The sequence below is a fragment of the Dasypus novemcinctus genome, chromosome 17 (assembly GCF_030445035.2).
Source record: "Dasypus novemcinctus isolate mDasNov1 chromosome 17, mDasNov1.1.hap2, whole genome shotgun sequence".
Taxonomy (NCBI): domain Eukaryota; kingdom Metazoa; phylum Chordata; class Mammalia; order Cingulata; family Dasypodidae; genus Dasypus; species Dasypus novemcinctus.
Window position 1 is genome coordinate 66,241,617 of NC_080689.1, and position 11,888 is coordinate 66,253,504.

The window sequence follows — 11,888 nt, forward strand, 5'->3', positions numbered from 1 at the left end:
ACATATACGTTCCATGTTGTAATAAGTCTACCTAAAAATACACAAGTGGACAAGAATGTAACATGTACAAGGGTACTGACATCTGGGTAATTTTTTCAATTAAAAACCCCTGGGAAGCGGACTTGGCCCAATGGATAGGGCATCCGCCTACCACACAGGAGGTCCCCGGTTCAAACCCCGGGCCTCCTTGACCTGTGTAGAACTGGCCCATGCACAGTGCTGATACGTACAAGGAGTGCCCTGCCATGCAGGGGTGTCCCCGTGTAGAGAAGCCCCACGTGCAAGGAGTGCGCCCCATAAGGAGAGCCGCCGAGGCGAAAGAAAGTGTAGCCTGCCCAAGAATGGCGCCGCACACATGGAGAGCTAACACAGCAAGATGCAACAAAAAGAAACAGATTCCCAGTGCCGCTGATAAGGATAGAAGTGGTCACAGAAGAACACACAGGGAATGAACACAGAGAGCAGACAACGGCGGGGGGCAGGGGGAGAAAAATAAATAAAGATAAAATTTTTTTTAAAATCCCATTAAAGGCTTTAAAATTAGAATATGATGCTGTCTAGAATGCATTTAAATGGACACTCTCATCCATTGCTTTTGGGAGTATAAACTGATCTCATCTTGGTGGGTACAATTTGCAGGGTAATTTGGCAATCTATAACAAAAGCCTTAAAGAGGCTTTCATCCAGAAATTCCAATTGTAGGAATTTATCCAAAGGAAAGAAACAGAAATATAGTCAGTATAGTCAGATTTATGTATGAGGCTATTAATCACAATATTTTTATAATAACAAAAGACTTGAAACCATATAAGTGCTTAACAATAGAGAAAATGATTACATTATAGAATAATCATGTGATAGATTACTAGGCGATTATTAAACACATTTTGAGGGATTTAATGACAAGGAAGAAGTTCATAATATGCTACTTAGAAAAATATATATAACTGTGACAGTTTGATATTATTTATGAATTCCAAAAAGAGATATTATGTTTGTAAACTGGTTTCTTCCTATGGGCATGATACCCCTTTGTATTAAATTCAGAGGTTTCTTTTTTACTTAATTAAATCAAGATTAGGGCTTTGATTCGACCACAGCATTAGGGTATGAAGGGTTGAATCCCCACTCCCTTGGTGGGCTATATAAATAGACACTGAATCAAGAACAAGTAAGTAGATACACAGAGAAGAAGACTACAGAGGAAGAGAGACAGCTCCACAGACACGGCAGAGGCCCCGGGAAGAGAGATGAGCCTGATAGTTTGCAGCTGAAGAGAACAGAGCAGATGAGAAGCCCTGAGAATGCCAGCCTACAGCTGAGATCAGAAGAAGCTGGGACCAAGGAGCCTTAAGAGGAAGAAGGAAGGCTGGACGCTCGCAGACATCACCCACCATCTTGCTTCAACGTGTGGCAAATGACTTTGGGTGAGAAAGTACCTCTTATGTACCTTCGGTTGGATTCTTTAGGGCCTTGTGACTGTAAGCTTCTACCCCAAATAAATACCCTTTATAAAAGCCAACAGATTTCTGATATTTTGCATCAGCACCCTTCGGTTGACTAAGACAGGAATGATGGAAGTGTTTTGGTAATGGATGGTGGTGATGGTAGCACAACTTTGGGAATGTAATCAGCAGCCCTGTTGGCTAATACAATAACATACATGCACATATAGCATATATGATTCTATCTATCTGTCCATCTATTTTCTATGATAAAATCATCTCAATTGTGGGTGTGTATGTGTGTATATAGACACACACACACACCAAAAAGTTAATGGTGATTATATATGACAGATGGAATTACAAGCAGTTTTTATTTTCTTCTTTAGGTTTTTACATATTTTCTAATATTTAGGGATTACTGCTAGAATTAGGAGGGAAAAACATCAAACATTATTTTTAAATTATTTAATACTTACCAAAGAAAACCATTCATTAGCCAGGTCCAGCCCAAATGCCAAACTGACCTGCCTCCTAACTACCTTCTGATAAGTATCCTACAATACACCTGAAAGTTTCAGATGACTATATCAATACTAGTATTGAGCTGGTAATATTAATACTATTTCATTTAGTTTACTAAGCCCTTCAGGATGCAAATCTGTCATCTCTTCATTCCCTTAATCACTGAATTCAGAAGAGCAATTACTTTCACCTTAGTCCATAATTAAAAGTAACTTAGAGGAATGGAAGTAGCTCAAGTGGCTGAGTGCCTGCTTCCTTTGTACAAGGTCCCAGGTTCGATCTCTGGTACCTCCTAAATGCAAACAAATGAACAAACCAACTCTCATTGGGGAGCAGAGGTAGCTCAATGATTGCATGCCTGCTTCCCATGTACAAGGTCCTAGGTTCAATCCGTGGTATCTCTTAAAAAAAAAAAACAAGTAACTTAGATGTCAGCTGGTACAGCCTTGCCCCTCAAGAAATCTAGACAGAACTCCATGAACCAAGAGGAAGGCCTTGGCAAGTCCCTGGTAGTTTCCCTCCTCAGGCCTGATTCTGTACACGGTGCCCCACGGAGAGGAGACTCACAGTTCTGCAAGATCCCCCAAAATAACCTACTCTTGCAGAGATGTTATGGACTGGGCAGAGTTTACTGACAACTTCCAGGAATGACAGACGAGGTAATACTGCAACGACCACTTTCACAAGCACAGTGGGCATCACCTGTCTCAAGAGAGTCCCCAGCCCTGTCCCCTCTACGGTGTTTCTTTTGCTGGCCTTTCAGCTCATCTCGGCTTCTCCCTCTCTTGCCCCACTGTTTTTTCCTCTTCTGCCTTTTCTCTCTGTTTAGGATCAAAAAAGCACAATTCTTCTCCCTCTGCCAAGCAGAATCTTTTAAAAGCTTGGTCAGTTACAAATTGCAGACAAGGAGCTGCAAAACTCCATGAAGATGAATCTAACTATTGACTCAGCTAATGCCCCTCAGAGCCAGGTCAACAGATGTCTCGAGCTGTCCAGGATCTTTCCAGCATCTAGAACTACCTCCTCATGTCCTCCCCTATCCTCCCACCCTCACAGGCAAGCAGGCCTGTCCCAGATCTCCTTCAACCGGGCGGCCGTCGCCCCAGGCTCCCTCCCAGGACGCCAGGGTGGGCCCAGAGCTTCACAGACGTTAGCTCACGGCCTGTGCCTTGGGCCCAGCAGGAAGGGGGGCCTGCTCCTCCTGGTTTCACCACAGCTCCCGGGGAAGGGGCTCGGGTAAGACTCTCTCCCTGCTTTGATGACCTGCCTGGGCTGGAGCCAGCAAGGTTAAGCCCATTGCCTCCTGGCCTGGAGGCTCCGCTCGTGGCCCGTCCAGAGTTTTCAGGCCTAGAGGAACTTCTGTGGGCAGAAACTTTCCAAAAGGCTGGCCAGGAGCGTGGGAAACAGGCCCCAGCTGGGAGGCAGGGAGTGGTGTGCGTGTGTACGTGTATCTTTTCAGAAAGTCAGTCAGAATGTCTGAGGGGAGGGAGCAAGCGGAATTTGAAAAATAGTTTAAAATTGCCATTGCTATAGTTATTTTCCAGTCAGTAAATATTTAACTTGCTTTGACATTTCAATGAATGGTAAAGGAAAGTACAAGATATTTGCATTTACTGAGAGGGAAACAGGCTTAAAATGGATTAGTGATGTACAAGAATGTTGGGGCCTTTTAAAACACAAGCATTGAAGAAGAAAGAGGTGGGACAAGGAGGAGTTGTAAAATGAAACGGTCTGGGAATGGAAGGAGAGTAGACTTGAGAGGAAAGAGGGGTACAAAGACCCTGCCTCCTTGTATGATCCGAGGAACACTGAAATACCTTCCTATCTCCCAAATTTTCCTCTACCTACCTCTCAGCAAGCTTCCAAGCCAACTATTAGCACCTCTACCCTTTGAGTTAAGCACCGGCCAATGTGACTTCTCCATCAAACACATGGCATTCGTGTTGGGAATTTAGGACTGAAATTTTGTCTAGTTTTGCACAGTTCCGGAACTTCCTAGAAAGATATATTGCCCAGCCTGTGAAAGCAGTTTCTCTAGTTTTGTGCTCTTCGAAATTTTTATATACTCAAATTGATTATTCATCAGGAGACTCTGGACAGAGCCTACAAGTATAGCAGCCTTGAACTAAAGAGAGAGTAGACCCAGAGGGCAGGGCCAGCCGGAAAAATACCTGAGCCCTTCAACCCTGCTGAGATATAATAATACGAAACCACAAAACAGGGTAATCTCCACATTTCAAGTCACTGGGCTGCTCCCCCAGGGCAAGCGGGGGAGGTCCAGGTGCCCAGAAAGCTGTGTGCTTCCTTCTGTCATGGCTTTTCCCTCGCAGAGTTGGTCAAGTCCAGCTGAAGCCAAGTCCAAGTTCAACACAGAGAAAATGAGCCAGGAAGCACTGTCCTCTGGGCAAGCAAACTCAGAGGCTCAGCAACTTATCCCAGTGTCCCAGAGATCCAGGGCCAGGGCTGAGGCCTCCTGCCAGCCGAGCAATCTCTGGAGAGATGCCTAAATTCAAGTTACCCAAACAGGAGTGCAATCTGGCTGAGGTAGGGTTCCAGAGACAAGCTTACCTGGGGTGACAACCTGGCTCCACCTTCCCAGTAAATACCCTGCAGCAGGCCCAGGTCAGCTCACAGTCCCCTGCTCTCAACAGCTGTCTGACCACATGAACAAGACTTAACTTACTTCTGTTTCCTCATCTTTCAAAATGCAACTTATACCCACACTGGCAACCAAGACTTGGTTGCTATAAACCTTTGACTGTTCTCCAGAGTTGTGATACTGTTGTTTCTGACCAATTTTGTTTTTCAGTATTTGTGGGGGGGGATGGGAGATTGAAGCCACCTCCTTAACCATCTTTTTGACTACACTCCAATCTTTCCAATGTATATAAATTTTACCTCAAAAGAAAACAAAGGACCGTAAACAAATATTGAACTCTTGGTCATAGCATGATTGCTGAAATATTTGGGGGAACGTGTACTGGTGTCTTCTCCTTACTTTGAAATACATTAAAAAATATAATGACTCATAAATGTATAGAGTGATCGATAAATGGATAGACATATGTGATAAAGCAAGTAAAGAAAAATGTTCATTGTAGAATCATGTTGGGAAGCATGTAAATGCTTGCCATAGAATTTGAACTTTATGTATGTTTTAAATCTTTCATAATAAAATGGTGGAAATAATATAATCCATTTTTTAAAATGGGACTTATAATAGTACATACCTCATAGGATTCCTATGAGTTAATCTGATGAGCTAATATAAGCATGTAAGAGCTTACAATATGGCCTGGCTTTATAAGTATCTGCTATTTTATATGTGCAAACATTCCCACACATACTTGTAAATGTGTATGAAAAGCCTACAAGGCAAACCAACCAGAATGGCTGGGATAAAAAAATTTAAAACTGACAATACCAAGTGTTGCGGGGACATGGAGCAACTGGAACGTAAGATAATACAGGCACTGTAAGCAACAGTTCAGCAGTTTCCTAAGTTAAATATACTCTTATCATATGAGCCAGCAATCCCATTCTTTGTGATTTAGCCAAGAGAAAGAAAACATACATCCACACAAATAATGTTCATAGCAGTTTTATTCATAATAGCCACAAACTGGAAACAGTTCAGGTGTTCACCAACACATGAATGGATAAACAAATTCAATGAAATTTCCATTCAATGGAATATGGAATACTACTTAGAAATAAAAAGGAATGAACTACTGATAAATGCAGCAACACAGGTAAATCTCAAAACCATCATACTAAAAGAAAGAATCCAGACACAAAGGCTACAGACTATAGATTACATTTACAGTACATTCTGGAAACAGCAAAATGACAGGACAGAAAACAGATCAGTAGTTGCCAGAGGCTGGGGTGGGGTAAGAGGACTGACTGTAAAGGAGCATGAAAGAACTTTTTAAACCTGACATTGAATGCCAATAAGAACACACCTAAAATCCAAAACACTGACAGCACCAAAAGCTGGTAAGGATACAGAGCAAATTCTTGTTTGTTGCTGGTGGGAAAGTAAAATGGTACAGCCACTTTGAAAGACGATCTGGCAATTTCTTACAATGCTAAGCACAGTCTCAAACCATACAGTCCAGCAAATGAAGTCCTAGGTATTTATCCAAAGGAGTTGAAAACTCATGGCCACACACAAAAAACTTATGTGCATGCAAATCATTTATAGCAGGTGTATTCAAAATTGAATAAAATTAGAAGCAACTAATATACCCTTCAATAGATGAATGGATAAACAAACTGGTACATCCATACAATGGAATATTATTCAGCAACAAAAAGAAATAAGCTAATAAGTTACAAAAAGATATGGAGGAGGGAAGCGGCTGTGGCTCAATCAGCTGGGCTCCTGTCTACCATATGGGAGGCCCTGGGTTCACGTCCCAGGGTCTCATTGTGAAGGCAAGCTGGCCTGCACCTGCGCCACAGACAGCTGACGCAACAAAATGACCCCACAAAGGGAGACAAGCAGACACAGAAAAAACTCACAGTGAATGGACACAGAGAACAGACAGCAAAACAAGCCACAAGGGTGGGGGGGAGGAGTAAATAAATAAATCTTAAAAAAAAAAAAAAAAAGACATGGAGGAACCGTAAATGCATATTGCTAAGTGAAAGAAGCCAGTGTGAAAGGCTACATACTGTCTGATTCCAACTATATGACATTCTGGAAAAGGGCAAAACTTGGAGACAGTGCAAAGATCAGTGGTTGTCAGAGTTTGAGGGGGAGGGAATGAGGGATGGATCAATAGTAAGCACAGAGCATTTTTAGGTCAGGGTAACTGTTTTGTGTGATACATGACTCCATGCACCTGTCAAACTTCATAGACCTGCATAACATGAGCGACTCCTAATGCAGTTATGATGTAAGCCAGTTAGTAATGTATCAATGTTAGCTCAACAACTGTTACAAATGTACACACTAATGTAAGGTGTTAATAATGACAGACTGAATGAGGAGAGGGGTGGTATATGGGAACTCTCTGTCCAATTTTTCTGTAAACCTAAATCAACTGTAAAAATAAAGTCTATTAAGTTAAAAACAAAAAAGGTCAATTAGCAGTCGTTACCTGTGAGAGGAGGGGACTGGATAGGGAGGGTGTACAAAGGGTACTTTTTTGTTCTACTTGAACAAAACTTTTATAACAAACTTTTCATTCATGAACTTGATAATAATTTTGTCAAAGTTTTAAATAACAACAACGATTCTATCCGCCTTTGATGGGTGTTGTGGGACCCAATGCAATGAGATGACATGTATGAAGGACGCAGCCCAGTGTGTGAACTCTAAGGGCATCTGCCACCCTCCTCTCACCTTCCACCTCCCTTGTCCTCTCCACACACCCCCACCCTTCCTGCTCCATAAGGTGACCCATGAATCTCCCAAAGGGACAAGGGACAAAAGCCAAAGTGTCCCACCCAGAGTAACAGCCGAGACTTACCTCAGTGACAAAGAGTGTGCGAGGGTCGATGATATCCAAGAAGTGCCTGAAGCGGCCATAGAAGGACGTCTGGAGAAGAGGGTGGGAGAGGAGGGTCAATCAGCTGCTGGGCACCGCCCAGACACAGGGAGCGCCCCTCCTCGCACCCACCCTTACTGCTGAGTTCCCACACCTCCCAGGACCCCCACATGGCCTCAGTGCCCAGGAAGCCAGGCCTGAGGGCTCTCTAGAGTGAACTCAGAAAGACGATGGAGACGGTGCTCAGTGACCATCCCAGCTTCTCCAAGGCCCCTTCCTTTCCCTTGAGATCCACTCTGGGTTCTTCTGAGGCTCTGGGACATCACTGGGTACTCCCTCGTCTTTCCTGCCCATGCACAGCCTCCCTGGCTGCCTAGGGTCCCGTGGAGGAGGTAGGGTCCCGCCTGCCCCTCTCTGAGGTCCAGCTCAGGCTCTGCCCCCTGAGGAAGCCCTCGGTGCAGGGCCCTCGGGACAAGGGGCTCCCCTGGCCTTGCCCCCGAGCAGGGGCCCTGCAAAACAAGGGCTTTGTGCCAAGCAGGCCACAGGTATTGGAGCACAATGAAAGGAAACCAAGCAATTCTGCTGCTGGGATTTCTGCGCTGGGGATAAGGCCAGCTAGGCAAACCTGAGCCCAGAGGAAGCAGAGGGGGTGCCAAGCTAGGGGATGAAGGGGAAAGCTGCAAATGCTGGGGGTTGGTACCTCATTGCACTCTGGGATCTGCCCCAAATTGCTCCCTGGCTCCAAGCACCATCCTTTGCACGATGGAAGAAACAGAAGGCTCCACACTACCTGCCTTTGCTTGCTGGGACAGCAGACTCTGTAGCCAACTTCTATTCCTTTCCCTTCCCAATAAACACTCCGCAGCAGGCCCCAGGTCACTTCACAGTCCCCTGCACTCCCCAGCCCTAACGCAACTTCCATCTCTCTGTTCACGTGGTACCACCTCCACTGAGCATCCTCTCCAGGCCCTACTTCCACCCCAGCCAGTTGCTGCCTTTCGTAGACCACAGCAAACTTCGGCACTACTCCAAACCGGAAAAGCACAAACCACCTGCCCTCTGGACACACAGACATGACGTTCCTGTTGTTGACCTGGCAAAATTTCACCTCTAAGAATTCAGTCTAAGAAAACGATCAGAGATGTTCAGAAGCATATGCTGAGAATGCTTATTGTTGCATTATCTACAAAGGTGGGGGGCTAAATAAATGATGGTCCATTCACAGGACTGAACACTATGCAGCCATTTAAAATTATGTTTTCAGGTAATATTTATGAAATGGAATATGCTTATGATTTTGGGAAATGCATATAAACAGTATGATTCTTACTTAATAGACAAAGAGATCAATAGCGCTAGGTAGATATAGATGCATAGCAAAAAGCTGAATGACTTCCAGATTCTAGTCTCTACAACTCCCCACCAAAAGGAACCAGGACGCCTTAGAGAAACGGCTGATTCCAGGGCTGGAGCAGAGTGGTTACATCACAATGGCAAGTATACATAAGGGTGGGCCTAGTTCTGAAATAACCATAAACAAAGGCAAGTTCAGTTTATAATAACCTATCATCATAGTAAGAATACACAAGGGGAGGCTAACTCTAGAGTGACCATAGATGAAGTGGAGGATAAGGGTGGCTGGTAGCCCTGGGGTGGGCTCTGGGGATGCATCCTGGGTTATGGACCGCCCAGAAGCAGGCTTCTATCAGGGCAGCATAGAGCACTATGTGCACTCATTGGACACCTACTGTGTGCCAGGCACAGAGGGCAGGACCCAGAGAGAGACCCAGAACCTACATGCCAGACCTTTGTGTCTTTACTCTCACCTCCTTAGAGACCCTCCCATTGTGGTGTTTCTCAGGGCTGAAGAACCTTACACAGACAAACTTGCCCCCATCTGGCTTTACAAATCCCCTAAGGGATAGTTTGGAGAAATCACAACCTCTTAAGTCAATTTAACTCACGTCCCCAAAGACCTACTGAAGTGTCTGCCGTGAATCTTTATTAAGCACTTCTGCTGAGCCCTGGAGAGTCAAAGGGGAGTAAAGGCAGGCACAGCCCACACGGCCTCCATGAGCCTGTGGGGAACAGGGGAGACGGGACAATAAAGGAACCATCCCAAATCAATGTATACCACGAGACAGGTGCTTTGCAGTAGGGGGCCACAGTCAGAGAACTCCACCCAGGGCTGGGCAAGGTTCTGCCCAGGAACTGACGCTTAGGGAAACATCAGGGATGAGGAGGAGTGGAGAGAAGAGGAGTGGGGACAAGAGCTGGGGGTGGGAGGTGGTGTTCCAGGCAAGCAGCCCGGTGGTGGGAGGGAACGCAGCGGAGTCAGGAGCTGAAAAGCGGCCAGGGCGGTGTAGGGAAGGTTTGCGGAGTCAATGGTTAGATGAGAGGATGACAAATCAGCAGGGAGCCGGGTCAGGCGGTCTTTGCCTTGCCTTCTACGGTGAGGTCTCAGAGGCCCCTGGAGGGTGTTTGAGCAGCGGTGTTACCTGATCAGACTGCTGGGACCAGACTGCTGGGACGCTGCACTGCAGAGGTGGGGACTGGAAGGAGGCCAGAGTGGAGACGGGGAGACCTGCTGGGAGACTTCCCCAGGGGCCGAAAGATGAGGGGGGCTTGGTCTAGGCTTGCAGCAGTGGAGCTGTGCGGATTCAAGAGCTAAGAGGTGAAATCACCGGCCCTTTCGTTGTATTTAGAGGAAGGGAAGTATACAGGTGACACCCAGGTTTCTGACTCCAGCAATTAAGGGGCTGGTTAGGCAGCTGGTGGAGGAGGAGAGTGCTGTGAGAGGAGCAGAGCTGGGGGAAACCGAAATCCCTTCACCCAGCCGAACCTCCTGCACTGTGCTTCAGGAAGCCACTACACCAGAGTAGGGGCTTCAAAAGCAAGTATGACCAACACCTTTACTGCCTTGAAGAGCAGTGCAAAAAAGAGGCACCAGGACAGTCCCAAATGTGCATTTACGGCTCCAGTGGACAGCAAAGGCCTCGATCATTACAGCTCCTAAGAGGGAATGGGCACAAGGGCAACCCCAGGCCCCCAAATCTTTATTCAGCACAGGACGTGCCTAATCCCAGATTCATTCAGAGGATGTCAGAGACGAAAGGAGGGCAAGAGCAGTCCCTTCTCTCTAAAGGCAGACACTGGGGCTGAGGAGACACAAGAGGACATTGCAAGAAAAGACCCGGCTATGAGGATCCCACTTGGGGTTGCCAAAGAGGCGGCCTAACCCCACCTGGAGGTTAAGGTCACCGGGGAAGAAGGGAAGACGAGTGTTTGCCGGGAACCTTGAAGTTGATGAGCAGAGAGAGAGGAGAATGGGGGCGGGGGTGGTGGCAGGAGACTGGGGGTGCTGGCTTCGCCAGGCTTGCCCTGGTTGCCATCCTTCACCGGCAGGGAGACGCCAGTCTGCCTTCAGAGAGCTACATGCTAAGAAGAGTTATTCTTTAAAGAAATTAAAGTCCTGTTTAAAAACAGCGGGACGTTTTCTCAGCAGCGCAGGAGCGCAGCTCCCGAATTACCAGGAAGTTATCAGGCACCATTCCCTCCAAAAAAAAAAAAAAACACAAAACACCCGCGGGACCGACCTTTGCACAATCTCCTGTCTTCCCGCAAACTTCCTCCTCTCGGCCTCGGCGGCCACCCCTCCCCGGCAAGCCCCGTCCCTCAGCCGAGGCTCCTTCCCCTTTCCCTCCTCAAGTCCACTCCAGCGGCGGGGGCGGCGGGGTCGGAGGGTCCCGGCTGCGGCGGACCCCATCCCGGTCTCCGGGGCCGAGGGCGAGTTAGCGACGCCCTTGCGGGGGTCCCGGAGGGAAAGGACCCCCGTCCCTCTGCCCCGAGGAGCCCGAGCGCCCGGCGGTGCCAGGACCCCGGGGGCGGGGGACCCTCGGCCGAGGGCGCAGCGAGGGGGGGGGGGGGGCCGGGGCGGACCCTGCGCTCCAGGGGATGACACAGCGTTTCCTCCGCACCCCAGCCTGGCTGCTGCAGAGTCCTCAGCCCGGGGGCTCGGAGGCCGCGGGACCCGGCACGCGTGGCCCTGACCCGGGGCCCTGAGCCCACGGGCTTGGGATCCAGCGGCCGGAGCGCGGAAGCTGCTCGGTGGCTACGGCAGCGGCCCGGGAAGAATGTCGCTCCCCACTCGGGACAAAAGTTAGAAGGCATCTCGGCCACCCAACTTCCCGTCCGGAGCGGGACTCGAACTCTGCGCCGGAGCGAGCGGCTTCAGCGCAGCCGCTCGGACCCCCGCGCCTGGGCTCGCGGACCGGGCCCGCTCTGGCCAATCACAGAGCGCCGCGGGCGGTCGAGGACGGGGGGCCCGGGCCGGCGGGGAGTGACGGCGCCAGCCGCCAATAGGGAGCCAAGGTGGGCGTCCTCGTCCACCCCACTGGCCAATGGGATACGAGCGGCTGTG

The 11,888-nt window shown here is 48.1% G+C and overlaps 1 protein-coding gene across 1 annotated transcript in view; it reads right to left on the reverse strand.

Moving 5' to 3' along the window:
• SFXN5 (sideroflexin 5) overlaps positions 1 to 11,888 on the reverse strand; it is a 136,352-nt gene that overhangs the window by 123,963 nt on the left and 501 nt on the right. Inside the window, exon 2 of the mRNA XM_058278917.2 lies at positions 7,451 to 7,519. Coding sequence (XP_058134900.1) covers positions 7,451 to 7,519 — 69 coding nt within the window. The remainder of the gene's footprint in view (positions 1 to 7,450; positions 7,520 to 11,888) is intronic.